Genomic DNA, 27,958 nt, shown 5'->3' on the forward strand with positions numbered 1-27,958 from the left:
CAGTGCAATTTTCAATCTCTTTCGTATCAGTCATAGATATTGTCTTGAAACTAAAATTTACAATTTTAGATTTTTGAATGTTTTAGAAGCACTAATTTAGTAATTTATATTTTTATACTTAAATGGTTTTGTATATTTTGTGTTTTATTGTCATATAATTAAATACATTTTTTTAGATCAATGGTGGATGTTTGGGACTAGTGCTCCAATTTTGCAAAAGATGACAATTCATATTCTTAGTCAAACTACTTCTTCTTTTGGATGTGAGAAAAAATGGAGTGTCTTTGAACACATCGATACCAAGAAAAGAAATAGACTAGAACATCAAAGACTAAATGATCTAGTCTATGTTACTTATATCTTGTGTTTGAAGGATAAGTATTTTAAATTTTTTATGACAAAACAAAATTCAAAACATTTATTTTTTTACTTTCTTTTAAACATAATTGATTTCTTGTTATATTTGTGATGTTTGATTTTATATTTTAGGTCCTGATACAAGAAGACATGTTATGATCCTATTGACTATGAATTCAGTGACCATATTGATTTTTAAGTAATTGAGGAAGAATCACTTTCTAATCCTGATATAGATGAACTTGATATAGATGAACTTGAGAATACTTTGTATCACGAGAATGTAATTTCATTTGATGAATCATCAATAAATCATGAAGGCGAATGCTTATTTGCTTAGTTAAATCGAACACATCTTATTTGTTATGGAGTTAAAATCTTATTTTTTTACTTGTTATTTAATTAGATAATGATAATCTTGACACCATAAAGTTTCAAGTTAACAATTGGTGATGTTGACAGTTCAACCAATAACATGTTTGAATTTGATGAAATTAACCTCAATGACTATTATAATGATTCATTGAAGAATCAATTACTTTTAGACTTTAGTTGAAGTTATTATTGAATTTTATTTAGTACTGGTGAACTTAGATATTATGTTGGATTAAATTTGCTATATGTTATAATTTATGACATTTTTAGTTGAACTTTACTTTTTTTCTATCATCAACTTATGCAAATTATATTATTTTTTTATTTAATATTATATTAAAATATGAAAAAAATTATTTGATTAAAATCGATTTCACTCCTATTTAAGTTCCATTGAGCTATTAATGTTGAACTAGTGTCTTTTCACCGGTCATGAGAACATCGGTGGATAGAACCCGTGACAGTCTTATCTAGTGCTTTTACATTTGCAGCTGGGAGATTTTAGATAGCTCATAAAATCGTATCTGGAAAGCCATGGAGGTTGTTTCGCAGCCTCTGTGCACAATTCTTACCCCCACGCGCAAACACTCACTTCTCATTCCACAACAAATCCCCAATCCTTCTAAACATTTTCCCTTCTTATCCTTTCGCGCCACCACTCTCTCCACTTCTTCGCGTTTTTCTCCCCCACCTCGTAATTTCATTTCGCTTTCCTTGATTTCCTTTACTATTTATTTTCAATTCCTCATATTTTTGTTCGTTTATTTCGTCGTTGATTTTATTTTATTTTTAAAATTTGCCTAATACTTCGGCCTGAGAATGTATTTCTGTGTTTGTGGATTTTGTGGCAGTTTTGTTCGCGACGCCGGAAAACCAATTGAGCATCGGGGAAGGAGAGAACACCGATGCAAGTGATTGGGCACTACAAGGTACTTCATGTCTTTAGCTAAAATATAAGCTAAAAAAATGTAACTTATTTTAGCAGAGCGTTTCAGTGAGTGTTTGAATTCGCGTAAATTGAAATATTAGTTAACGTTGATTTAGGTAAATGTTCACATGTTTGATTTTTGGTTGAGGTTGAGGAATTGATTCTGTGTCCAAAATTGATTTAAAGTTGAAACAATTTTAAGTAGCTTTTGTGTTGGATAAAAAATTTCGTACTCAACTTTACTACTAACTTGCTTTTAGAAAGAAAAGAAATCCAAATGTAGACCACATCACTTCAAAATTAATTTTACAAACATCCATCCAAATAGACATATATGTTTTAATTCATTCATCGAGCATTGGATGTGACATGATGCTATTACAGTGTATTTGTTTCTGAGTCAATGAACACTTTACGAGCATTCCATCAGAAGCTTTAAACTATTGCTTTTGCGTAAATGAATAAATTTGACGTGTTTTCACTACTGTATGTGCATATTGGATGTGTATCCAAACACACTCTTAATCTTTACAGTAAGACTGACATGCATGTAACTCTCTCCAATTATAGGTCAAGCCCCTTGTATGGTAAGTTGAAGGAGTAATTTGAGGAGTTAGATATTGAGTTTTGAACTGCAAAGTTGTTTTCTGCTATTGACTTATAGTTGAATTGAAGGGGTTCCTCGGGTTTTAGGCTTACAATATGTCATCATTAGTTTGGATTAGTTGGTATAAAGTAGCACATAACTTGGTATTATTTTGCAGATTTTTATTCCCTGAGGAAGGATGTTGAAATTATGTCACAGCGTGTTGGAGAGATTAGAGAATCTTCTGGTCTACAGCTATTGGAGCAAGAACTTGGCAATTTGGAGGAGCAAGCAGCTGATAGCTCCTTTTGGGACAATCGGGGCAAAGCTCAAGAGACTCTCTCGACCTTGGCTGATGTCAAAGATAAGATAAAATTACTCAATGATTTCAAAACACAGGTTAGATTTACTTGTATCAATTTTCAACTATTATTTTAGGAAGGTCCAACATGTAATAGTAATAAAGAATGGGGGTTCCAAGTTTCAGTGTTCAATTTTAAATGCCTGACAGAAAGATCACTGGTCTAGATACACTAACAAACAATAAATAGTGGAACATAATTTTGTAAATTGAAATCCGTAACACAGGGCTGTTTCAACTGCCAAAAGGGAAGCTTTATATGTACAGATAAAAGTGCAGCCTTATTGAGTTTGATATTTTTTCCTAACAAGTAAACACCTTACTCTATTTCTCTAAATTTATTTTTACATTACCAATTAAATTCATTACTTTTAGATTCATAAAAAAAATTGTCATACTTTAAAAATTTAAATGTTGTTTTTGTACCTGCATTGCGGGTGCCTCTTCTAGTCTAGTTAAAAGGAAAAGGATTGATCTATTTTTCAAAGTGATGCACAAAATTTATTTAAGTATAATTCTCCCATTTTTTGTTTTCTTGCCCCTTGTTTTTTTTAATCTATTGTTCTCCAATTCCTTTATCTAAAATAAAATTTCAAATTTTAAAAGTTATTTTGTTCATAAGTTTCTTTCAGAATGATTGAAAACAATTTTAAAATTTTATTCCTAGCAGTTGATTATGTGGGATTGCAATTGATGATCACATGCGATTCATTCATTTAAAAAATTCAATGAAATTTACTATTTTCAATTATTGATATGATGGTTGAGTGCTATTTATTATAAAAAATGTGAGATTAATTGTGTTGTATATTAGGCATATTCTAGACTATGCTTTGCCTAAATAGGTGTAGGCTTATCTTCAAAACATTGGATTGAGCCTGGCTTGTTACCCATCTTAGGGGTGGTTGACTTGGGTTTTTTGTGAAAGTTTATTCAGAGGCCTGCAATATGAAGTCCTTCAATCAAGCCAAGAAACTTAAAACATTTAGTGTTCAAATTGGTATAACCTTTAATAAAATTATATTCTGTTTAGTATTTGTATCTAGGAAATAAAGGAAAACTTGCTGTTGATGAAAATAAAAATCTAAAGGAACTAACTGACCAGAAGACAGGTGAAAAGGAAACCATCCCATCTGCATACTTGGCTTTTAAACATGGCTGAATTAATATTCATGCAAATTAAGCTATGTGCCAATATGGATCTTTATCACAATGAATGTAGGTTGAGGATGCAGAAACAATAGTTAGCTTGACTGAGGAAATGGACTCCATTGATAGAGGGCTTTTTGAGGAGGCTTCCAATCTTATTAAAGAACTGAATAAATCAATAGATCGATATGAGCTGACTCAACTTCTATCTGGTCCTTATGATAAAGAAGGTGCTGTTATCTCTATTACAGCAGGTGCTGGTGGTACTGATGCACAGGTAAATAGCTATCTATGTACAGATACTACAGTAATGAACTTGTTTCTGTCATTCCTAGTCCTAGGAGAAAACATTTTGGTCTGATATATTATACTGGTAGTGGTAGAAGGCCAGAACTTAAATGCCAAGAAAAGCTAGAATTTATCTTTTCTTTGTCCATGCAGTTATGAGTTAAGACTTTAGAATACTACCTTGATGTCTCAACATCGTTAACCTTTCCAGGCTTTTAGGAATATTTGTTCATCTCTACCAAGTCCAAGTATTGATAAATCATAAATAACAGTCATATACAAGCAAATCTGGACAAGCGTTCTCCTAACGTATGGGGTGTGGGTTTGTTAAGCATTTAAGATTGTGCCATTTAGAAAAAGTAGTCATATTTGGTGCCTGTTTTACTGATTTTTATTTTCCATACTATAATACATGGGATTTGCGCTGTCTAGTGTGAGAAGATGCAATGTATCCATCTTTTCAGTTCCTTTTTCAATTTGTGTTATATTTTGAGATTTGAGTACTTGATGGTGATTCTGAGTATTCAGCTTTAACTTCTATATGAAAATTATCATCTCCAGTGCAGGATTGGGCCGACATGCTTCTTAGGATGTACATGAGATGGGGTGAGAAACAGAAATACAAGACCAGAGTGGTTGAGAAATCCCCCGGAGAAGAAGCTGGAATTAAATCTGCTACCATTGAAGTTGAAGGTCGTTATGCATATGGATATTTGTCTGGGGAGAAAGGAACACATCGCATTGTTCGTCAATCACCTTTTAATGCCAAAGGCCTTCGTCAGGTAATAACCTACTTTTTTTGGTAGTTGAATGTCAGATTGCAAGATCAGGCCCCAAACACTAAACTGAAATATAGTGTATGTGAATAACAATGATGCCCATGCCTACTCCTCCCCTTCTTCCCCCACAGAACAAAAATAAAATAAAATAAAATAAAAACGTGCTTAGTCATTTTCTACAGATTTGCCATTGGGTATTTAATGAATTGTTAATATTATTTTTCCCTTTAATTATCAAATGTATAATTTTTTCTTTTAAATTCCAATGTTTCAATATTTATAAACAGACAAGCTTTTCTGGTGTTGAGGTCATGCCTCTTCTTCCAGATGAATCTATGAATGTTGAAATTCCTGAGGAGGACCTGGAAATTAGTTTTTCAAGAGCAGGTGGAAAGGGAGGTCAGAATGTGAACAAGGTTGAAACTGCAGTTCGGATCACTCACATTCCAACTGGTGTCACTGTTCGCTGCACAGGTTCTTTTCCCTCCTTTGGCACTTATTTAATCTCAAGAGTATAATTTTCTTGATTCATGGGAACAATCTCTCTATGATAACTCATATTTGAAGACACTATACTTAAAAAAATAATTTAGTGTCACATCTACTTCAATAGATTAAAGTTTCAAACATACGCCACTAAGTGTTCCTTATTTGGGAATTTATCCCTACTCTAACCCTTTCAGTGTGACTAAAATCTAGAATTACTCATTTAGGAAACTAATTTATAAGCACAAAGAGATCTCTGCAATGTCCAGTAAGCTATTCTCTACAGCCTTCTATGTTTGGAACATTCGAACATGTAATACTATTTGAAAGTTGAATTTGAAACTGTTTGAGGTGACTTCATTTTCAGTTGTGATTTACTTGGTTTATTTGTGATAAAACAGTTTATCAACGACATTTATTTTGTGCATTGCACATTTGCACAAATCTAGCTAATTTAAATATTCTGTGAATGGTAGTGTGATTTGGATTTTTGGTAAAGATGGTTTTCAGGTTTTACTTTGGCCTGCACTGTGTATCTTTAGGTACATTAATATATGGATCTGGGACTGCTCTTGCTTTTGTCAAAATTTAAGAGCCACTTCTCTTGTGCTATTTCTAGTCTGAATCCAATTCAAACATCTGTTTTTAATTGCAAGTTTTAACTTTAAACAACCATTATGCAGAGGAGAGATCCCAACTGGCAAATAAGATCAGAGCTTTAAGCCGTTTGAAAGCCAAGTTGTTGGTTATAGCTGAAGAGCAACGCGCATCAGAAATTAAGCAGATTCGGGGGGACGCAGTCAAGGCTGAATGGGGGCAACAAATACGGAACTATGTATTCCATCCGTACAAACTAGTAAAAGATGTAAGAACGGGGCATGAAACGACAGATATCACCTCTGTTATGGATGGCGAGTTGGATCCCTTCATCAAATCTTACCTCAAACACAAATACAATATGTCACTGTCTACAAGTGGGGTTAACTAATTATATCTTTTGTAGTCACGAATCGTTCCTACATACTATTAGTTGGCCTTTGTATCCTATACTAATATAAATTAAGTCGACAATCTGTTGTTTTGCAAGTCTTTTCCATTGATAATTATAATTGTTGCTTTTTTTTGCTGCATTAATTAATTATTGATGTTATCTCAACTGGAAGTATTAAGTTAAATGCATTTTTCAATGGCTTCTTCCTGCCATATTTTGAAACTGAGAGTATCACCACCTGCCATTTTTACTGACCTAGTCTCCTTACATTATCCCAATTTCCCGCAGCTCCATTTTCAATCTCTGAAATATGCTGTAGGTTTCATTCTTTCCTTAAATAGCCACTAGTTTATTTACAGATTAATTGTTCTGTATTTTAGAAGTAATATGGAGTTTTGTCACATAGCGGTGCCCATTGGACATTTCTAAACCTTAATTTTTCAATGAGGAAATCCATTCAAGTTTTCTGTCAGTTGTCTGAAAGGGTGTTATTCAGTTTCATAGAGAGCCTCCAACTAAAAATATTTTATACAAATCTTTGGAGAACATGCACAGATGGGCATCAAGTGGCCTTCTTTTTTCCAAGCATTAAGCTCAAAGAATATGTGTTTCCCTTCTGTTCAGCAGCTTCTACTCGACTTTTGCCAATCTACAGAGTCATTTGTACAAGGTATCAGTATGTTACAAACAGGTAGTTTGATCGATGTCCAGTAGTATAATAAACCAAAAAAGTCGTAAAGAGTGACAAAATGCATATTATTGAGATGGAAAATACCTTGTCCATGACCCAATAACCAATAGTTGGCATGTACTGAACGAGATACATGACAGTAAGCACAGGCTGCACTCAAAGGATTTAAGGATTAAAGTTGCAATCTGGAAATTATAGTTCATACTAATTGAAAGAATTAACAACAATATCCTCACCATAAAGAGTGCACACTGCACAATACGCATGCAAGAAAATTAGCCATCTATCATTAGAAGCCAAAGATGCAACAGAATTTCAAATTAATGAAAACATTCAATCTTCTGGGTCGAGTGAACAAAAACTCTCGGGATCCCATAAAGTAAAGCAGGAACAAATACTCCCAGCATCATACTCAATTCCACAATGTTACTAATTAATAAGAAACCATTATCTTGCCAATTACACAGTTATCCAGAGGATTGCACGAACAAAGTAACACACTATCAGAGTAACACATTTAATGATATATTGTAAGGACAATGTTTTATCTCAACGAACATTGAACATGCACTTGTCTAATAGGAAAAGAAAGTAACGTGTATGAGCAGGTAACATAAAAAGGGATCAGGTAAACCTTAAAGGTAACTGAAAGCAAGTATTAAGCAGATTCACTGCATGAAATACAGAGAATCTATGGAGGCACAAACATTGAAAATGGCAGTGTATTTAAACAGAAGTAAATTGCTAATATCAATGCTTTTACCTGATATGATATCCAAGCTTCCTTTAAGCCATGCGTTGCAGCAATAATAGTCAGCTCTGCACACCTTTCAGATGGCACACGCTTCTGTGGAGACAGAATTTTACATGGATGAAACAAACTTTCAATGATTCAAACGATGTATCCAGTGCAAAACCACATGGCACGAGTTCAGGTGGAAAATAGTAAAAACTAACAAGCAAATCAAAACGAAGGGAAGAGGATACTGTATAATCCAAGTTTTGCTCTATGCTGCTTCTTTTCAATATATATCTCATTTTCTTTTCAAAATAACATTACATATTTTGCATATTCGTAGTTCTGGTTTCATTTAGCAAACATGACATCAGCAAGCCATATTCATAGTTTTAAAATAACAATTCAATATGTGCCTACTATATATCAAAAGAAAAATAAGTCGTGAAATTACATTCATCAGCTTTGGCTAAAAAAAGTACAATTAAAACAATTTTCTTCATTCTTGCAAAGCATGCATCTATAAACTTAGAAAATGGTAATGTATCTTGATTTATCACCCTCAGAGAATTAGAAGTTTCTAAAGATACCTGTACTACGTATTATGGTGGGAAGAAAGTAAAGAAAAAATACACTCAAGTTTTGTCTTTCTTTACAGTAGTAATGGATGACGAATTAGCAAATACACAAACCTCAGATGGAACCCTTGATCCAGCGTTATTTGATGTTGCTATTGGACCAGGACAGATCACAGTTACCTGGATTCCTTTCTGACAGAGCTGTCACCATTAAATGATTAGTACTGCATGATAATTAGAACAAAATAGCATCCCTTGTACCCATTTTTTCTTCTCATTGGACGAAAATTACTGCATTTTATCTTCCAGTTATGCACTACAATATGGTTTATCATGGTAAATAGCAGCCCTTCTACAGAAGATAATATACACAGTCTACATACCTCTGAGCAGCGGTATGGAAGTAACCATTGAGTGCATATTTAGAAGCAGAGTATACAGCCTGACCTGGGGCAGGTGCCTTTGCTGCTGCACTACTCATCTGATAGTAAATGAAAATACAAAAGATTATCAATTTATGAATGGGAAAGGGGTTAAAAGCAATATTGAATAAGTTCTCCAAAATTACGTGCATTAGTTATTAGCATAGCCATTAATGCAAAAACATTAAACACGTCAATATAATTTTACCAAACAGTTAAAATTATGATGGTCCATTTAAGGATAATATGTAACTGAAAAGCGGATTAGTGACTACTTTTCTTTTTTGTTGCATTTGTTTTGATTAAATAAACCAATGCAGTCATAAACATCTGCCTGCAAGCTCCACCTGCTGTAGTTTCTAACCACTTAGCGTGTGTTTGGTTTGTAGTTGGTGCACTTTCCAAAGCACCCAAACATGAAAGGAAGAAATCCATGGATTTCCGTTCAACATGAAAATAATAGTGAAAACAAACACACACTTAATATACTATTGCCATCCAGATTCCATAACCAGAATAAGATATTATCAAAGAATTCCTGCATACCACCACAAAATGACCATGCCCCCTCTTCAACATGAAAGGTGCCAAGAGCTTTGTAAGAGTTATTGTTCCCAGAACATTGACATCAAATGTAGCCTAATCATCAGCAGAAAAGTGTAATATAAAACTTCAGATGACTACTTTACAGTTTTGAAAGATGACTAAAAAGGGGTTAAAAACAAATTTTAAAGTAAAGCCTTGGTAAATATGTAGCAGGAGTAAGAGCCTCCTTTGTGAGATACCTTAAGACCTTCCTCGGTTACATCTAAAATTGATGTTTTCTGCAAAACAAAATAAAACAATCAGTTCATGATACCATTAATCTAATAAATATATGAAAATAAATAATCATTAAAACAGATAGGTGAATAGAAATTTCATCAACTCTCATCAAAGCATCATCACTATATTATACCGGCATTAAATGATAAGCAAGCATCAATCCAATGGCATTTTCTCAGTGCTGGTGTTCAGTTAATATAGATAGTTGCTACAAGTACGCTGACATGCATGCTCACCAGTGAAAGTAATCACCTTTGAAGTAGGAATTTCTGCTGATGAAATGTTTCTAAACTCATAAAACCACCGAAACAGACACACACACATGCCCTGTACAATGAATTAGTGACTAATAATGTTGTTCATAAATTCTATTTCCAAATTAAAGGAGGGAAGTCAACCTCTATTTCCTCTTGTTTTACACTAATAGGTGTAGCTTTTAACATAACCATATAGAATGATTGCTTTCCTGGTGCAATTTCTGATTAATGAAATCAATCAAACCATTAGATAAAGCAATCAGTCACTTACAGGACGCTCAAAAGCTGCATTATGGATCATGTAATCAACCCCAGAATCTGGAAAAAAGGATTCTGCTTTCTCAACAGCTATCCAAAGAGAATCCTCTCCAGACGATAAATCCAATGGTAAAATCTTGACTTCATCAGGTGCATGTTTACCTGGTGGTGTGCAAACCGCATATTAATAGAGCATGGCATGTGTCTATTTTCATTATTTGTATAGAATATAATAAGTAATTTAGACCTCACATGTAGCTGCCAGTAATTTAACATACCTTTCAGCTGTGTCCTTACTCGGTTTAGCTCAACTTCATTCCTTGCAGAGATTATAAGCTTGGCCCCTAAACTTGCAAGCTGTTTAGCCAAAATCTCCCCTTCATATACATCATTGAAGAAACATAAAAGAAGAAGAAGGAATCAGTTATGCAAGCAAAATTAGTTACAAAAAGTAAAAGATTCTGGCTGTTTAAAGGAATACTTCTATATTGTAGAGAAGAATTTAACCCTGAAATAATAAAATACTAAAATACTTTAAAACAGGTATTGTAAGGCATTGAAGATTAGAGGAGTGCTGGTAATACACTTTCTAAAAGACTTTCTACTATCGGTTAAAAATTATTGAAAACAACAAAACTAAGAGAAAGACTCATTAAATGAAAAATGATACTACTAGAATTTGTGATTTGCAATAAATTTAAACTAGTAACAGAGGGTGTGTTTAAATTTAAAAGAGTGAGTTTGAGAGTGTCTTGCTAGCATTCTCTGGCAGATTAATTAAATCAATACACCTGCTCAATGGAGAATTGAGTGCATAAAACTGTCCTTATTAAATTAATCAGAGGTTAATTAATTTTGTTCCTTCACTGATCAACGTGATTTCCGGGTGAACTAGAATTCGAGATTGAATTTGATGTAAGTCCAATGTCGACATGAATGAATGAACCGACCCAATAGAAATAGAAGAGTGATATTAATTTTTTTATTTTATTTTAAAAAAGGTAGATTTATTGTTATACCAATTCCACGGCTAGCACCGGTAATCCAAACAACCTGGGAGGAAATGAAACATGAAAAAAGACAAAGTCACTTATTTAAGACACGTGGAATGAAGCACTCGAATGTGTGTGTCTCATTCATTCTTTTAGCCATATCTTCAATCTCTTGGCGTTTAGGCTGCTTCTTAGACATCAAAGTAAAATCGGCTGATGATAAATCAAAACGAGAATTAGAATCGGAAAAAAAAAGGGTAAATGAAGAGAGAAAGTAGTGGAATGATAGTGAAAATACCATAAGCGGTGATGAACTTGTATAAAAAAATGAAGAAAAGGAAGACGAAAATGAAGACCACCAACATGGGGCTTTGCGATGCAGTACAATACAAGCTTAAGCTGTGCAGTTATTTTCTGGTTTTCGTTCGTTGCTGGGGCGTGAAATGCCTTCGCCATTTTTTGAACCGAAACGGAAAGGCTATTATTCACTAAGGCGATTATTTCAAAGTAGATTAGTAAACTTTTTTCGTTTGACAATGTAAACTTTTTTTTTAAAAGATACTACGTGTATCCTCAAATTAGGAGAGTTTAAAAAATGCTATAATTGCATCTCAGGAAACAAAATGTTATGATTACATTGGAATTACTAACATTCTATAATAACTATTTTTTTTTACTAAAAATATATGTTTTTATTTATTATAAATGTCTTTAATGTAAATAAATTTTATCCAATTTAAATAAAATTATTATATATGATTTTTTTTCTTTAAATATTTTAAGTTTTTTTTAAAAAAATTTATTGTTCTTTTTTATTTCTCCATCACTTGATTTCTTATTTTCATTTTCAATGTACTTATACTTCTTTTTTTAAAAGAAACACGTCTAGGACATTTCATTCGTAGTCATAGGAGTAATACAACGAGAAATTTGATAGAAAAATGAGGTAGTATACAATTTTGACACCCTAGTTAATTTGTGAGTGACATGATTTGTTTGTAGTCGAACAAAATTTATCATAGAATTTGAAAAACTAGAAAAAAGATGTTTACGTTTATCAATGAGAATCTAAAAATGAGAGCAACCATTTGAGGAATGGTTTATTCTGTCCACCATAGCTTTAGCATCAATTTCAATGTCCTTATAGTCTTATACTTTTAGGAGGTGCTTACTTGTATTTTTTAATTATTATTTATGGTTTTTATTTTTTTTAATTACAAAAATATCTCGCTTTCATTTTCTTTTATACAATTTAGTGTTTTTCCTACAAATATTTGAAAATAGAAAATAAATTAAAAAATTGAAAAATTTATAATCAAAAAGTAAAAACAAAAAATGGAACAAAACGAAATCTTTGCATTAATGTGGTAGAAAAGATAAGAGAGGAATTTTTTTTGTTTCACATCAATAACAACAGTACTGTGAATGACAAAATTATCTCTCTAAATATTTAACATTTGAACTCAAGATTACTAGTTAAGTCGAGAAAATTATATCTTTCATTGTTATATATATATATTGAAAATTTTAAATCATGAATTTAGCTATTACTTATTGTTATTGCTAATAATTTATTTTGTAACTGGAGGGTGGATTAGATAATGAAGGAGGCCCGAGGCAGAGAGAAGAACAGAGTTGGGCCTAACGTGTGAAGCCCAGAAATTGGAGGAGAAGAGGGTTGTGTTTGGGTGGCGCATTATCATCCATCTAACAGAATCAAAAAGAAAAGAATAGAGAAGAGAGTGAGGTTTGGTGGTGTGGTTTTAGTGTCAAAATGGCGGCGAGTAGAAGCACTTTACCTCTGATGAAGTACTTGAGAGTGCGCGTGGACGCTCTTCCCCGCAACACTCCCTTGACCCTCGCTTCCAACTTGTTGATTCGCCGCTTCTCCGAAGAGGTTAGGGGTTGTTTTCTCGACAAGTCCGAGGTCACAGATCGCGTCATTTCCTGCGTCAAAAACTTCCAGAAAGTCGATCCTTCTAAGGTGAACACAGTCTCATTTTTCATTTTCATCTTTTAGGATTGCGCTTAGGCCTAATTTGTTTCTCGATCGTGTTATATTTTCAATTGTTACGAACCCTAGAAAAGCTGTTTTCTCTCACAGTCACTTATTGATGATGTTAGATTAGAATAAAGGTTTTAAAAAAGGTTTGCAATCTCGATTTCAGCTGCAACGTCAATGATGTTGGAGTGTTTAACGACCGTAATTGTGACCGTGACCACAGTCGCATCTGTATGCAATTTCTCGCAATTTCAAGAAACCCTAGTTTAGAATCTTAGTTTGAGTAAACCACTAATTTCGTCGTGATTTCGGCTGCAACATTGATGATGCTGGAGTGTTTTCAAACCGTAATCGGTCTCATTTGTATGCAACTTCTCGCAATATCAACGAACCGCTGCTGCATTTTAAAACCTTAGTTGAAGTATTAGAATAAACTACTAATTTCGTCCCTCGAGTATGAAGTATTACCTTCACTTTTAAATAGTCTCTAGAGTAGTAAAACAACATAAATAATACCCCAAGTACGAAAGTAATTCACATTTTTTTCCAACCCTTCATTGTTGTTGTATATCCGTTTTGGGCATTTGAAAAAATAAACGTTTGTTGCCTCTGAAATAGCAATCCAAACACACTGTTGGCCTTAAGTTGATGTATTTTAGTACAGTTTAGGGACCAGTTTGAATGATTTTTTTTTTTAATATTTGGGGACTACTTAGCATGATTTTTAATGCTTAGGAGTTAGGAGATTACTTACATAGTTTTTTCACTTTCGGGACTATATAGGGGACAGAGTAATACTTCAAGATAAAATTGATGGTTTATTCTATGATGTTAGGTTTATATTTTCACTGTTTAACCCATGGACTGTTTTCCAATGTATTAAAGTTTTGACTACTTTATTGGGCTAACTTAATTTTTTGGTTTCATTGGTTTTGAAGTTTTATATTTCTAATGTTTATTGACGTGATTCTGAGTGTTTGTATTTGACAGGTTAACCCTAATGCTCACTTCCAGAATGACCTTGGATTGGATAGTTTAGATTCAGTAGAGATCGTGATGGCTCTTGAGGAAGAGTTTGGGTTCGAGATTCCTGATAATGAGGCAGACAAGATCAACTCCATTAAACTTGCAGTGGACTTCATTGCATCTCATCCTCAGGCAAAGTAGTGGAATTCGTGTATAATTTTTCTTTTGTTTCTCAACATCTAGTTTAGATGACGCATCGACATTTTTGCTTCCAAAGTGGAACTTTGTTTTCTCATCCCTCAGAAGAGTGTTAGCTGGGGATGTGCCAGCTTCATTTGGCGGTATTGGCATCCAGAACTTCACATTTTGTGTTCCTCCAATATTCGTGTCAATAAGAATTGTGTGTTAAATTTCCAATTATGAAATTGTGAGGTCTTGAGTTGTCCTCAGCAACGGATGCAATATGCTATTCTCTTTTGCTCTGTTTTCTGTTATTATATCATCTGTAATAGTTTTACTCATGTTTAATCTCCATGCATCATAATTGAAGTTATACATTTATAGTTTACTGAATGGTCCTTATGCAATGAGTTGTTTCCGTGTTAAGAAAGAACTGCTCTTTTAGAGTTCCAATCTAGCTTCAGGTGATTTATTGTTGCATGCCATGAGTTTGTTTGAGTTACAATTTGAATTTTCATGTATCTTACACCCAAGAGTCTCAATGATGCTTGTCAAACTTGCCAGTTAGCTCAAATACAGTGGTATAAGTTTACAATTTTAGGCAGAGAAATTGAGTTGAATTGCCAAAAACTCATTTCTTCATAGGCTCGGGTGGAACTTTTAATCTTGTCCAAAATTGAGTCTCTGAGTGCGTGATTCATTCTTGACAATTGGTCTTGGGAATTTAAAAAAAAATTGTGGCAAAGGGTATATGTCAGGATGCGCTATATTCTCTGGTTTGTCAAGTGATACTAGTCATTGCATGCATTGGACATTTATATTGAGTGAATAAAAGTAATATTGATTTTTGTTGTTGTATTTTACAATTTTCTTTTGTGAATAAGAAAATGGTATACACGATACAACTATAGATATTATAAAAGAAAAATATATGTTTTGATAAATTGTAACTGAGTGAAACAAATAACAACACTATGTAAAATACATATTTAGACATGTACCATTCCTTTGGACAAAAAGTTTCTTGTTCAAACTATTTCACATTTTACAGAAATGAAGACTATGTAAAAGGAAATCATTCTAGTTTCTCTCATTCATCGATTTAGGGTTGTTCATTGTGATCTAAAATCAGACATCAGTCTCTTCTCTTTACGTGATGATGATGTAGATTATCAACTCAAGATTGCAGATTTTGGATTGTCCAAGACCAAAACCGAGGAGTTTGATGCAAACTTTTGGAAGGATCAAATTAAGGCTTAAGAGGTTCATCACCTACATGTCACTAGAATCAACCATGGGACAAATTGAAACTTCATTAGATATATGATCTCTTAGGTACATTGTAATCAATATATATGCATGGCAAATAGAAACATTGCCATCAATCCAATAATCATCATCTCGATTACCACACACCCAAGAGACCATGTATTCAATGGTGTTTCAATTTACTACATGACTGATTTTGGTGATACGAAAATGGTGAATCTCTAAATTTGATCTTCCAAAAGTTAACATCAAATTCCTCGTCTTCTTAGATAATCCAAAATCTATAATCTTGAGTTGGTACTCAACACCATCCTCACATGAGGAAAAGAGAAGATGTTGCGTGCTTTAGATCACAATGAACAACACTATATTGATAATTGACAGAAATTAAGCCCTTTGAAAAGCATGCATGTGTAGACTCTGACTTGCTCCCCATGAATGGATCCCGTTTTATTAAGTCTCCAAAAACCACAAGGGGCAAACTCCAAAAGGAGATTGTAGACAAAACAACCATCCATCGTGGTGATTAGACTCCAAATGCATTCTTATATTTACTGCATTATACTTGTAAATCATTTACTGCATTAGACCAACGTATCATGTTCACCTTAAAACATAATGATATAATAATTGTATATATTTTATTCTTGATTTTGTCTTTATTTGATTGTCTTTGCTTGATAATTATTTGAAATCAGACTTTTAGTCAAAGCGTTTGCCTTCTTTGTATGTTACATTTTTAATTTCCTTTTGATAAAAAATTCTCTTGAATCAATTCTTGCTTTAAATGTCGATACTTTTTTATGTTATAGAAAAACTTGCACTATCTTTTGCATACACAATGGGAAGCTCACTAATTTGTCATTGAATTACTTTTAATGAGAATCTCAATTTGCAGAAGCACGCTGGTTGTACATCTCTTATTAGGACCCTTTATTAAACACTTGTTCAAAAAATCTTTACAAAGCAAACTCGGTTCCAGAAGGTACTAGCGGTGCTTCTTTAAGAAATGCAAGTTTGAACATTAAATACAATAGTTAACATTATATAATGTTAGTGTATGTTGTTGTAGGTGGTGGTGATGTCCAGGGACGGACGTAGGTGGTAGTTTGGGTGCGGCCATGGTTCCCCTAACTTTAAATAATTTTAATTATATATATATATATATATATATATATATATATATAATATTAATATTAGAATAGTTATTTGTATTTTGGAATTAGATAATGATATATAACTGCTACGTATTTTTTTATTTTTTGTAAATTATTTTATTCTCCTTTTATAGTTATTATTGTGAAGATCATGACATTCTTTCACCTTTTTAGATAAATATTCTATTTTTCTTTTATAGTTATACTATAGAGATAATTATATTCTTTTATCTTTTTAGACAAAATATTGGAATATTATTTATTTTTTAATAGTATTTTCATTTTATCACTCATTTAAAGACTACAAATAATTATATGAATCATATGAATTTTACTGTTAGTCATCAACACTCCCCAGCCTGCACCCTATTATATGTGGATCTTTACTGCGCGCACCAAATTACAAAGCTTTTATTTATATATATATATAGATATAGATATAGATATAGATATTTAGAAGAACATTATTTGGATACTTGTGCACTAAACATATGAATATATAAAAGTTAACATATGGTTTATATATATCACGTTATTCTAAAAAGGAATGTTATACCTAAAATGATAGATAGATATAGATCGAAGAGAAATGATTGATTCTCATATGTATGATTTTGCAGAAGAGAGAAAAGGATGAGGATCCTTCAAGAAACACTTGTTCAAGAAATCTTCACAAAGAGGACTCAGCCCAGAAGGTAAAGGAGGTGCTTCTTTGAGGAATGCAAATTTGAACATCAAGTCCTTTGAGGTAGGAATGTGGTTCCATGCCGGCAAGCCGGTGATCATCTCAATCAGCCATGATTTCTCAAAATAGCTTGTCTCTCCAACAAAAAATAACAAACATATGTGCCTTAGAGCAGCACGCTCATGAGTGCAATGGTGAACCAAGAAACGAAGACAATGAATAAATAACAAAAGAAAAGATTGACAAGGGTTAGAGAGGATGTTTCTTGCATAAAGCAAAGAGAAATAGCCATTTGCTTCAAAAAATTACTAATTATTGTTAGCCGCCAATAAGGACGTTATCCCATAGTGATCATTCAGTTAGTACCATATATCGTTTACAGGTAGCTAATGCCAATTAGATAAGTTTAATGGGTGTATATTCAGATTGGTTATCTGATTTATTCCCATGTGTACATCAATAGCATGCATATGAAAGTCAATCAATCAGAAAAATCATATATTTTTCTATATATCATTATATTCAGTCTTCAATTCTTCTTTTTTTGCAATTATTTTGGACACGATGCATGTTCTTCTATCAATGTATCATGCATGATCATGGTTTTAGTCATGCATGTAACCTTTTAGTTTTAACCTTTTATTTTGGACACGATACATTACTTATTAATCATGTAACTTTTTAGTTTTAACATTTTTTTATAATTTTCTTTTTAAAAATTATTAATTAATTTTAATTTTATTTTATTTTTAAATTATTGATACACGGTATCAAACTCAAGATACTTTTTTTAATTTACAGAATTTTAATGTCAAAGTAATATTCATCAATCCTAATTAAAATTGAATTTTAAAATTTAAAATCATAACCCAACTAAGCCTTAGATTACTTAAAACCAACGTGTTTTACTTGCATTAATAAATTTATTTTTTTGATATAAAATACCACCAAAATATATTATTTTGAAATTAGAATTACATTTCCAAGTTCGAATTACAATCTTGTATATATTTCGGTCTGATTTTTACTTAACAAACTGATTTTTTATTTATTTGATTTTATTAGTTATAAAATTCTTATTGATTGTGTCTAAGAATGATTTGTTGAGTTTGTGTGTACCCAAAAGTTTCTCCATTTTCTTATACAGTAATTCTGATAGGCAGTTGCCCACTTTAGTTTTTTGTATTCCACTCTCCATAGAGATCAGAGGTACTTCGGTTAATAATCCCGTGGGCCTTGGATTCTATAGTTATGTTGCAGGTGGTGATGTCTATAGATGTTAATTTTGTTTGTTTGCTGATATATATAGATTAATTTTTTTCCCTGTTAGATGTTACTTTTGTTTGTTGCTATATAGAGGTGAATTATATTGATAAAGTTTTGGAATTAGTTTTTTTTCTCTTTATAAAACGAGCATGGAATCAATATTTCTGTTGCCTTTCGAATTTTAGTGATAAGAATTAATTATGAAATAGTCAGTAAGAGTCTGAGTCGTAGCTTGAAGGTGAGAGGTTTTCACACTTTAGATTTGGAATTGAATCAATTTAGTTCTTTAAAAAAATGAACGTGGAAACAAATTTCTTGTTGATTTTTGTTCCTTATGCTTTAATTTGTCTTGTCATATGAGGTTGCAGATACAAATCATCATGCAAGTATCTTGAAGATGATTTGGGAATTTGAATTAGATATACTCTACATGTTTTGCTCTGCTATTCTTGCTGTCATATTCTATTGCTGTTGAATTTTGATCAAGTTTCATCATGAACTTAGTTATCTGGAGATGTTCCTGCTCTAATGAGGCTTTGGATAAACTATGTTCTTAGGCTCTTAGCTAACATTTTAGATTTGTTAGTTAACTTTTGTATATTTTGACATATACTTAGTTACAATTATTCTGAAGTTTAGTTTATCATTTTGACTAACCTATATATCAACTAAAATTTTGTTTAGCACCCCCCCTTCCCTTCCCCGCCCCCAACAAAAAAAAAAAGGATTTCATTTCAGCCCAACAAACAATTAAGCTACAATTTGGCCCATCATACAATCAAGCCTACAATTCGGGTCATTCAATGTTTTCTATTTCAAGTTTTGAATTTTGTCTTATAATCTCTTCATCTCTAGAGCAATCAATCTTGTAGTTGATTAAATCATGTTACATACGTGATGCTGATGATTTCAGAAACAATGGTCGGAGGGTTGATCTCTGTAGTTTTTGTCCTGTTATGTTGTGAATTGTGTGCAACGTTTATTTTCCCACTGGCTTCTAGTACCTTTTTTTTCTTTCACATGTTTCCTCCTTTGGACAAGCACTATATTTTGTTGTGAAATTTGAACTCTGGTTTTAAGAACTAATATCTTTTATTAGACTCAATCTTCAATTAGCTTCTGGTACAATGCAATTGCAACACAAACCATTTTTTCGTTATAATATTATATTAAAAAAAATACAATGAATTCTTCTAAACCTAAAGATTTATATCAACAACAATCTTTATAACGAAGTACTAGTTAAAAAACTAACAAATAAAATATAAAATTAAATACTATACTTGTTTTTCAAAAATGTTTTTTTAAATTATTCATATCAAATACTAATTAGCATTTAAAAAAAGGTTAAATTAGTTTTTTTCCTCTAATTTATTATTTAGGTTGAATTTGGTCATCTAATTGATTTTAGATTTGATTTGATCCTCTAATTTTTAAAATCAATTCAATTTAATTCTCTATTTTTTTTTAATTTAGTCCTCTAATTTTTAAAATCATTTTATTTTCTTTGGAAAATGTATATTTTATGGTGGTTTTGAACCACCATAAAATATAATTTTTTATAATTTAAATCAAAGGACCAAATTAAATCGATTTAAAGAATTAGATTGACAAAATTGTCTAAAAAAATAAATTGGAGGACTAAAAAATAATTTAATCTTTTAAAAAATAACCTTATGTTTGAGTTACCATATCATGTAACGAGCATTACTTGAACACAATTGAGTGATACTTAGAAATCCAATTAAGTTATTAAATTTTAAAAAAACATTAAATAAATTTTTAATATATCATTTATCTTTCTAATTGATGACTTATTTAGTCTTCCTATAAATTACTCTCACTAATTATTCATTAAAGATATTCTTAAGAAAAGTATTTAATACGGCATTAATTTTATAAAATGATATTTATTTTGAAATAATTTATTTTGGCTAAAAAATGGTATAACCAGAAACGGAGGTAGTAAGTAGTAAATTTTGGATAATAATTGGTGGTGGGGTAAATTATTAAATGGAGAAATGAAGGCACTAAAACTTTAGAGGTCTTGTCTACATCTAATTCATCATTGACTATTCATACGCGTTCCTGAAGTCATCCCTGAAATAACGTGGAAGGAGATTCAATTGAACACAAAATGTCTTTCTCACTTTGCCTTCTTGTGTGGTTTCACGACTTTTGTAAGGTCTCGTAGACTTTGACTTCCTCTTTCTCTCATCTTATTTAATAAACAAAATCTATATAAAAAAAAAATGACACAGAAATGCAATAAAGAAACGGTACCATTGGCTATTGCTACGCCTAAGTGTCCTTCACTCCAAAATTGCAACACTTCAACCATCAACATCATTTTATTTCCAAGTAAAGACCACGTCCAATCGGCAAGACAAATAAATAATAAATAATCAAACTTATCTCAGAATGAAATTTAATTAATTAAATATTGTACTATAGTGATGTGATACTTTAGTGTGTGTGGCATATAAGTAATTATGATGTCATGAGGAGGGCAAAGAAGTAGATAGGTTCTTTATAAAGTAAGCTCAACTCTTGCAATTGGAAGTAAGCAGTGTCAGAAAGCAAATATTGCCTATTCCGCAATATGGCGGAAAATGCTTCGATTGAGCTGAACAAGTTTGTGTTCTTTTGTTTGTTGGTGCTAATACAAGTGGCAGTTTCTGAAATCATTTTTGAAGAGCGTTTTGATGGTATTTGCTATTTTCTTCCCTTTTTTTTTTTTTTTTATGCTTACTTTTTAGTTATATCATATTCATATGTTTCAACTGTTATCACATGCGTGTAGTTAGTTAGTTTGAGTTGGTGAAAACTGAATAGTTAGTTTATTGGTAATTAAATAGATGATTCATTGTATATTTATATTTACTCTAGTAAGTGTATGAGCCACGTATGTATGTATGGCCAGTGTGTTGTTTTTTTTTTTCTTATTTAGTGAATTTCAATTTCTTAGATCACCCTTCTCCACCAATGATTTCTAACACCAACTTCCTTAACAATTATTCCTTGTTTGGTTGGATATGGAGAAAGCACCAAATACACTTTTTTCCCCTTTTGTCTTCTGCTTTCACAACTTTGCATCACTACTTTATGCACAAAAGCAAAGTGAAACAAAACTTTCATGGCGTCATTACTAAAAATATCAATTGAAAATGAAAAAACAAACCAAATAGCTTCTACCATCTCAAAGGAATTCAACTTGTAGTTTATAGGGTGGTTTGGTTTTTCACTGATGATATGAATATATAATGTGATTATGATAATGTGTTGGTTTTTGTATAGATGGATGGCGAGGTAGGTGGGTGAAGTCAGACTGGAAAAGCAGTGAAGGCAAAGCAGGTTCATTCAAGCACACAGCTGGAAAATGGGCCGGTGATCCAGATGATAAAGGTAGTTGTTGTTTAGTATAGCTTCAATATGCTCTTGCTACACATAAAATGTGAAATGGATTATTATAAGTTATTATTAGTATTTTAACAAAAAAATTTAGGATGGGGACATTAGATTAATGATTTCTATGTTTAAATAAATGGATTCTCAACATTTAAGGCTGAACTAGGGTAGGAAAGAAAGACATCTGACTACAAAACATCCATGAGCCAATGATTCTGTTAGCATATCTGTTAGGTATGATAACATTTTGGAGTTAGTTTGTATTTTTTTAAATGCAGAATACAGATCTGTTAGCATATGTGGTAAATGCAGAATACAGATCAGAGGAGAGTAATTTACTCCCACAAAAATTCAATTAGTGAATACACTTTGCATTCTGAGGAACTTGTATTTGTTTCCTTTCTTAATATGTACAAAATGGTAGTGACAGGAATTTGGTTGGTTTTGTAACATGTTGCTATTTTGTGGGATATTGTAGGTATTCAAACATCCAGTGATGCCAAACACTTTGCCATCTCTGCAAAAATACCAGAATTCACAAACAAGAACAGAACATTGGTCCTTCAGTATTCTGTAAAATTTGAGCAAGAGATTGAATGTGGTGGAGGTTACATCAAGCTTCTCTCTGGATTTGTTAATCAAAAGAAGTTTGGTGGGGATACACCATATATGTATGTTGCTTATTCCATTTTCTTCACTTTGTTTTTGCTTCTTGATTTATATCAAGTGAACAAATAGTAAACCTGCAACCGAACTGAGCTAACTTTTTCGAAAAATATTAATCAATTTTGATTATCTCCTCTTTTGTATTATTGATTTTTAGAAGCTTAAGTAAAGTAATGAAAAATTAAATTATAACATGAAATGAAAAATAATATATCAATGCTGAAATTTTGGTTCTTGCCAGACAAGTAATCAGGGGTGTAATATACTATTATAGAGACTTCATTATAGTGTATAAAACTATGTCCAGAAGTAACATAAAAAAGAAAGCTTATGCAGTTATTTTATATGCATGTTATTTTTATCTTTTTATTACAGAAAATCTCATTTTGCTTCACTTGCATTATTTTTAGGAAACTTTATGTACCACATCTGGTCTAACTTCATTTTTTTTTTTCTTTATCCATGCTTTCTATTTTTACCTTAAAAAACAGAAAGAAAGAATGTCCTGTTGACACATTCTCTATAGTTTAATGTTTGGACCAGATTTATGTGGCACGGATACAAAGAAGCTCCATGTGATACTCTCCTACCACGGTCAAAATTACCCCATAAAGAAGGACCTGCAATGTGAAACTGACAGGTTAACTCACTTCTACACATTCATTCTCAGGCCAGATGCCACATACAGTGTCCTGGTTGACAATAGAGAGAGAGATTCCGGAAGCATGTATACAGATTGGGATATTCTTCCTCCACGAAAAATCAAAGATGTCAAGGCCAAAAAGGTTTCATTTTGAGCTGTTTTACTCACTAGTTAACTTCTAATATTGTGCTTTAGCATGTTATGATGCTTTTGGTCTTCTACATATCTTATAACAATATTATAACTCAGTTTGGATTTCCTGTTTTACCATGAAGAGAATTAACTTATCCTAATCAGATCCTATTGTTGAGATATCTTTTTTGTTTCTGACAATAACTTGTATTTTGAAATTAAAACATCTTCCAAATTGCAGCCTAAAGACTGGGAAGAAAGAGAATACATTGAAGACCCTAATGATGTCAAACCTGAGGTATCCAAAATTTCTAACTTCCCCTAATGATAACGAAACAAGGGGATGGTAGCTTTAGTCCATGAGATGGCAAGCTCATTTATTTGTTTATTGCTATTGCAGGGATATGATTCGATCCCAAGAGAAATTCCTGACCCAAATGCTAAAGAGGTTAGTGTTAGTTCCATGCTTATCTAGTTTGATGCATTATTTGGTTTTCTAATGTGATTACTTCTCAACAGAGAGATAAATGAAGGTTTTTTTTAAAAAAAAATTATACGATTTTTTTTCCTTTTTATTAGCCTGAAAACTGGGATGAAGAGGAAGATGGGAAATGGAAACCACCAAAGATACCAAATCCAGCATACAAAGGACCATGGAAAAGAAAGGTTTGTTTATCAAGTTTGAGGAGCTAACCACTATGGAACAAACATTAATTTTTCCTTATTCTTTTTCAATTTTCTTTCATTATCCATTCTCTCTTACTTGTAACCTCTATGTTGACAGAAAATCAAGAACCCTAACTACAAAGGGAAATGGAAAACTCCATGGATAGATAATCCAGGTATATCTAGGTTCTTTGTATAATTTAATATATGTTACAGATTTTCCTACATACTAAGGAATGCTTAAATTTCATTTTTTTTCCTTTATCAGAATTTGAAGACGACCCTGATCTTTATGTGCTTAAGCCTATCAAGTATGTGGGCATTGAAGTTTGGCAGGTATGATGAATGTAAACTTCCAAATTTGGTGTTGGCATGTTATATCATACTGTAGACTTCTCTATCTCCCTCTCCATGAAGTGCAAAGCTGTTAGGCTAAAATGGATGGATGCAGTTAATATAAGCCAAATATTGTGTTTCAGGTTAAAGGCGGTTCAGTTTTTGACAATGTTTTGATTTGTGATGACCCTGATTATGCAAAACAAGTTGTTGAGGAAGTGTTTGCCAACAGGGAGGTGAGATTTTCTCTTGCATTTGATTTAGCTCCACATCTGACCTATAGGTGGCACATGGGTTACATATTAAACAACAACTAATATTTTTTCATATATAAGTGTTTATAAATATTTAAAATGTATTATTTATTTTAACATTGTATAGCATTGTTGATTTTTTAAAATATTTAAATATAATTATTTATACTAGCATTGTATAACATGTATGATGAAATGTGTTCAAACTTCAATGTAGTCCTATAATCAACTGTCATCCAAATTAGGCTGCAAATTAAGTCACTTGCACATTAACCAAACAAGCAACTATCAAGACTTATTTGGATGGCAATCAACAATAGGGGATACCTTGAAAACAAATGGTAAATTCAGTGACTGGATTGAAAATTTTAAACATCATGGACGGATATGAGCGCAACTATAAAATGTATGGTCTAGAAACTTAATTAAGCCTTTTTGAAGTTATATTTGATTTGCCTAAAAAATTGTCCATTTAGTAAAAAGAACAAACGTATTCAATTCTTCTTAATACGTGTCTTCTCTTAGGGTACATGTTAAGATGACCCTTATTTTTTGGTGTCTCAGATTGAAAAGGAAGGTTTTGAAGAAGCAGAGAAAGTAAGGAAAGCCAAAGAGGAGGAGGTACATCGACATACACTTTTGAGTTCCATCATCTGTATTGAGTCAACCAGGTTTTTCTTCCCAGGGTTCTAACTCTTATTTGTGCAGGAGGCTCAAAGAGCAAGAGAAGAAGGTGAAAAGCGTAGACGAGAGAGAGGTCATGATCGACGATACCGGGACAAATATAGAGACAAATATAGAAGGGTATGTATCATACATGAATACATTCAATGTTTATTCTTTTCCTGTTTCATGAATCTTCACTCCTTTTTGAGGATAAGACAAATGGCATAGGTACTAGATTGGAATAAGACTACAGTTCTAGAGCAATGTTCTAGTATTTATAAATGTGTCTTTGATCTAATCTCTCTTTTAAAATGTGTGTGGAAGGTAAACCAATTTTCCTAATAATGTTATGGGGAGTATTTTACTTTGAGTTAAGCCTTACCTTCTATGAATTTGTCATTAAGTTCTCTTAATAATTATATATACTTGTAACTGGTCATTTTTAGAGCAGAATACTATGTGATGCCCTTGAAAGTTGAAACTAAAGTTTAGCCAATGAATTATCTAGGGAAGGATGAGCTTTGTTTTGAAACATTAGCTACAGTACTTCAGTTAGATCTCAATAAATGTATTTGAAAGAGAATAAAAAGGGATTGAATTGGTTTATTTGTTACTCGTGAATCATGATGACTTTGGCAAACTGTTTTGAGACTTAATCCTCATAAAAAAAATGTTTTAAGGAATTGTGATGGAGTGGTAAATAACATTCTCCATGATGTTCTTTTTTGGAAAGAAAAAAAGGTACCGATTGCTGTTATGGTTATCTATGTTTTGGATTTAGATGCTGATTTCCCAATACTTTTTCTATTGCCGTGTTTTGCAACAATGATTAGCTTTTCTTACACTTGGTTGTTTTCCTATGTGCAGCATCGCCACCATGATTACGATGATCATGTAAGTCGCCTTTTTATTATTAGTTATTCTCTCCAATGCTAATTAAATTCATTGAAATAGAGGTGACATTTTGATGATCAATCTCCAAATTTGTTCACCTTTATTTTTGAATCATAACCTTCACTACCATAAAAGAATCGTAACTTTACATGTCATAACATTAATTAAAAAAAATTAAAGTTGTCTTGTGGTCTCAGCACGTGGTTGAGGAATGAGTGTGATTGATGGGATAAATCGTATCTTTATGGATGTTGTCGAACTCACAAAATGACTTTCTTTGATCTGCAGGACGAGCTTTGATGGGATAAAACGTCCTTCTCAGTTCTCACTTATTTGGTTGACAAGAATTTCGAGATTGTTATGAATTATAGTTACGTTGATAGTCCATCTCATGTTAATTTCCAAGGGAAACATTTTAATTTTAAATAAAAAGTAGTCTATTTGCCGCATATCTTTGTATTATTCTTCTCTTCTCTTCTTTCAGTTGTCATGCATTTACTACAGACTGGGGAATCTAAACCCAAACCCAAACCCAATTTGCCATTGATAAGAAGCTTGCAACAAGGGCTATAGAAATGTGCACGAGTTTTTTTTTTAGCAGCGTTTTTACATTCTTCGTATAACATCCTAATAATTATTTGTGATGTTGTAACAAACATAAACAGTATAAACTCTATAAATAATGTTATTTTCACATAAATTTCTCACAATTTTACAATAGAAAAAAAAATGTGAGATAAAATGAGTGATGTGATGAATAAAAAACAAGAAAAAAGAAAGTGTTGCAAAAAATATTGTGGGAAATTGTTACAATAGTATTTTTCAAAATCTATATTAAATCAACAAAAAAAAACTAAAAATATTTTCCTTGTATAATTTAAATTCAGCAAAAAATGTATTAACTGCAACATGCCAACACCCTTTTATTTTATATTTGAATTTCATATTTACAAAGATAAAAAAAAATGAAAGAAAATTGAACATATTTTCGGTGTTTTCTGTTTCCCAAGTGTTTACAGGAAACCTTGCTAGGATCACCATGTATGCTGCTTTTCGGTTACTCTTTGTACATTAAGTAAAATAAAATAAAATGACCAAGAGTGAATTTGTCATCATAGAACCTTTAGTGTATGTTCAAACTTCACTATTATTCAAAACGGAGTGTGACTTAAAAGACCCCCTTGCAGGCTAAAGCCGAAAGAGGAACAGCAAGCATATGATCTGCTTTTTCAAAATAAAATCACGTTATCGACAAAATACATTTTACGTTTGCACAAGTTATAAAATTCAGAAATAGACTTGAATACATGCAAATTGGGGTCTTCTTAAAGCTGGTTACTCGAGTACAAGTTGTAACGTTGCATGTGAAAACATAACCAAAACATGAGCATGAATTATTGAATATTTAGGTAGACTAATTATAGACTCCATATGAGATCACTTTACCCTTTCAAACAAGCAGTAGCTGATGAAAAAAAAAAAGAAATTTATATTTATTCATCCATTCTTCATTGTTGCTTTTTTAATAAACGGTTGCTATATGTACCCCTTCATACTTCAAAGTGCAGGGTCTCCTAGTTTCCGTAATTACTATTTTGTTTTCCAATGCTGACATGATATCATACGAGGGAGCGAGAATAATAAAGCTATGATATCTTTTTTTATTCGTGGATCCTCTGTCCTTCGCATTGATTGATAATAGTAGAAAC

The 27,958-nt window shown here is 32.1% G+C and overlaps 4 protein-coding genes across 4 annotated transcripts; 3 read left to right on the forward strand and 1 right to left on the reverse strand.

The window, feature by feature from the left end:
* Positions 1-1,146: 1,146 nt before the first annotated feature.
* LOC114425143 (peptide chain release factor PrfB1, chloroplastic) lies at positions 1,147-6,443 on the forward strand. The gene is made up of 7 exons (XM_028391933.1): positions 1,147-1,426; positions 1,584-1,661; positions 2,425-2,645; positions 3,830-4,033; positions 4,611-4,826; positions 5,111-5,297; positions 5,993-6,443. The coding sequence occupies exons 1-7, from the start codon at positions 1,267-1,269 to the stop codon at positions 6,295-6,297; spliced, it is 1,371 nt and encodes a 456-aa protein (XP_028247734.1). The 5' UTR covers positions 1,147-1,266; the 3' UTR covers positions 6,298-6,443.
* A 260-nt stretch (positions 6,444-6,703) lies between these two features.
* LOC114425144 (dehydrogenase/reductase SDR family member 7-like) lies at positions 6,704-11,580 on the reverse strand. The gene is made up of 12 exons (XM_028391934.1): positions 11,358-11,580; positions 11,217-11,272; positions 11,087-11,120; positions 10,346-10,444; positions 10,081-10,229; positions 9,513-9,551; positions 9,274-9,366; positions 8,685-8,786; positions 8,420-8,506; positions 7,755-7,838; positions 7,076-7,141; positions 6,704-6,949 (listed from the first exon to the last, which is right to left on the reverse strand). The coding sequence occupies exons 1-12, from the start codon at positions 11,422-11,424 to the stop codon at positions 6,863-6,865; spliced, it is 963 nt and encodes a 320-aa protein (XP_028247735.1). The 5' UTR covers positions 11,425-11,580; the 3' UTR covers positions 6,704-6,862.
* Positions 11,581-12,691: 1,111 nt separating this feature from the next.
* On the forward strand, positions 12,692-14,595 carry LOC114425146 (acyl carrier protein 2, mitochondrial-like). Its single transcript, XM_028391935.1, has 2 exons — positions 12,692-13,043; positions 14,052-14,595. The coding sequence occupies exons 1-2, from the start codon at positions 12,834-12,836 to the stop codon at positions 14,226-14,228; spliced, it is 387 nt and encodes a 128-aa protein (XP_028247736.1). The 5' UTR covers positions 12,692-12,833; the 3' UTR covers positions 14,229-14,595.
* A 6,539-nt stretch (positions 14,596-21,134) lies between these two features.
* On the forward strand, positions 21,135-26,796 carry LOC114425148 (calreticulin-3-like). Its single transcript, XM_028391937.1, has 14 exons — positions 21,135-21,292; positions 21,882-21,989; positions 22,471-22,663; positions 23,185-23,443; positions 23,675-23,731; positions 23,834-23,881; positions 24,013-24,099; positions 24,218-24,275; positions 24,368-24,435; positions 24,579-24,671; positions 25,254-25,310; positions 25,398-25,493; positions 26,223-26,249; positions 26,538-26,796. Exons 1-14 carry the CDS (start codon positions 21,187-21,189, stop codon positions 26,547-26,549), a joined length of 1,269 nt encoding a protein of 422 aa, XP_028247738.1. The 5' UTR covers positions 21,135-21,186; the 3' UTR covers positions 26,550-26,796.
* Positions 26,797-27,958: the final 1,162 nt, after the last annotated feature.

Source organism: Glycine soja, chromosome 9 (genome assembly GCF_004193775.1).
Source record: "Glycine soja cultivar W05 chromosome 9, ASM419377v2, whole genome shotgun sequence".
NCBI classification, from domain to species: domain Eukaryota; kingdom Viridiplantae; phylum Streptophyta; class Magnoliopsida; order Fabales; family Fabaceae; genus Glycine; species Glycine soja.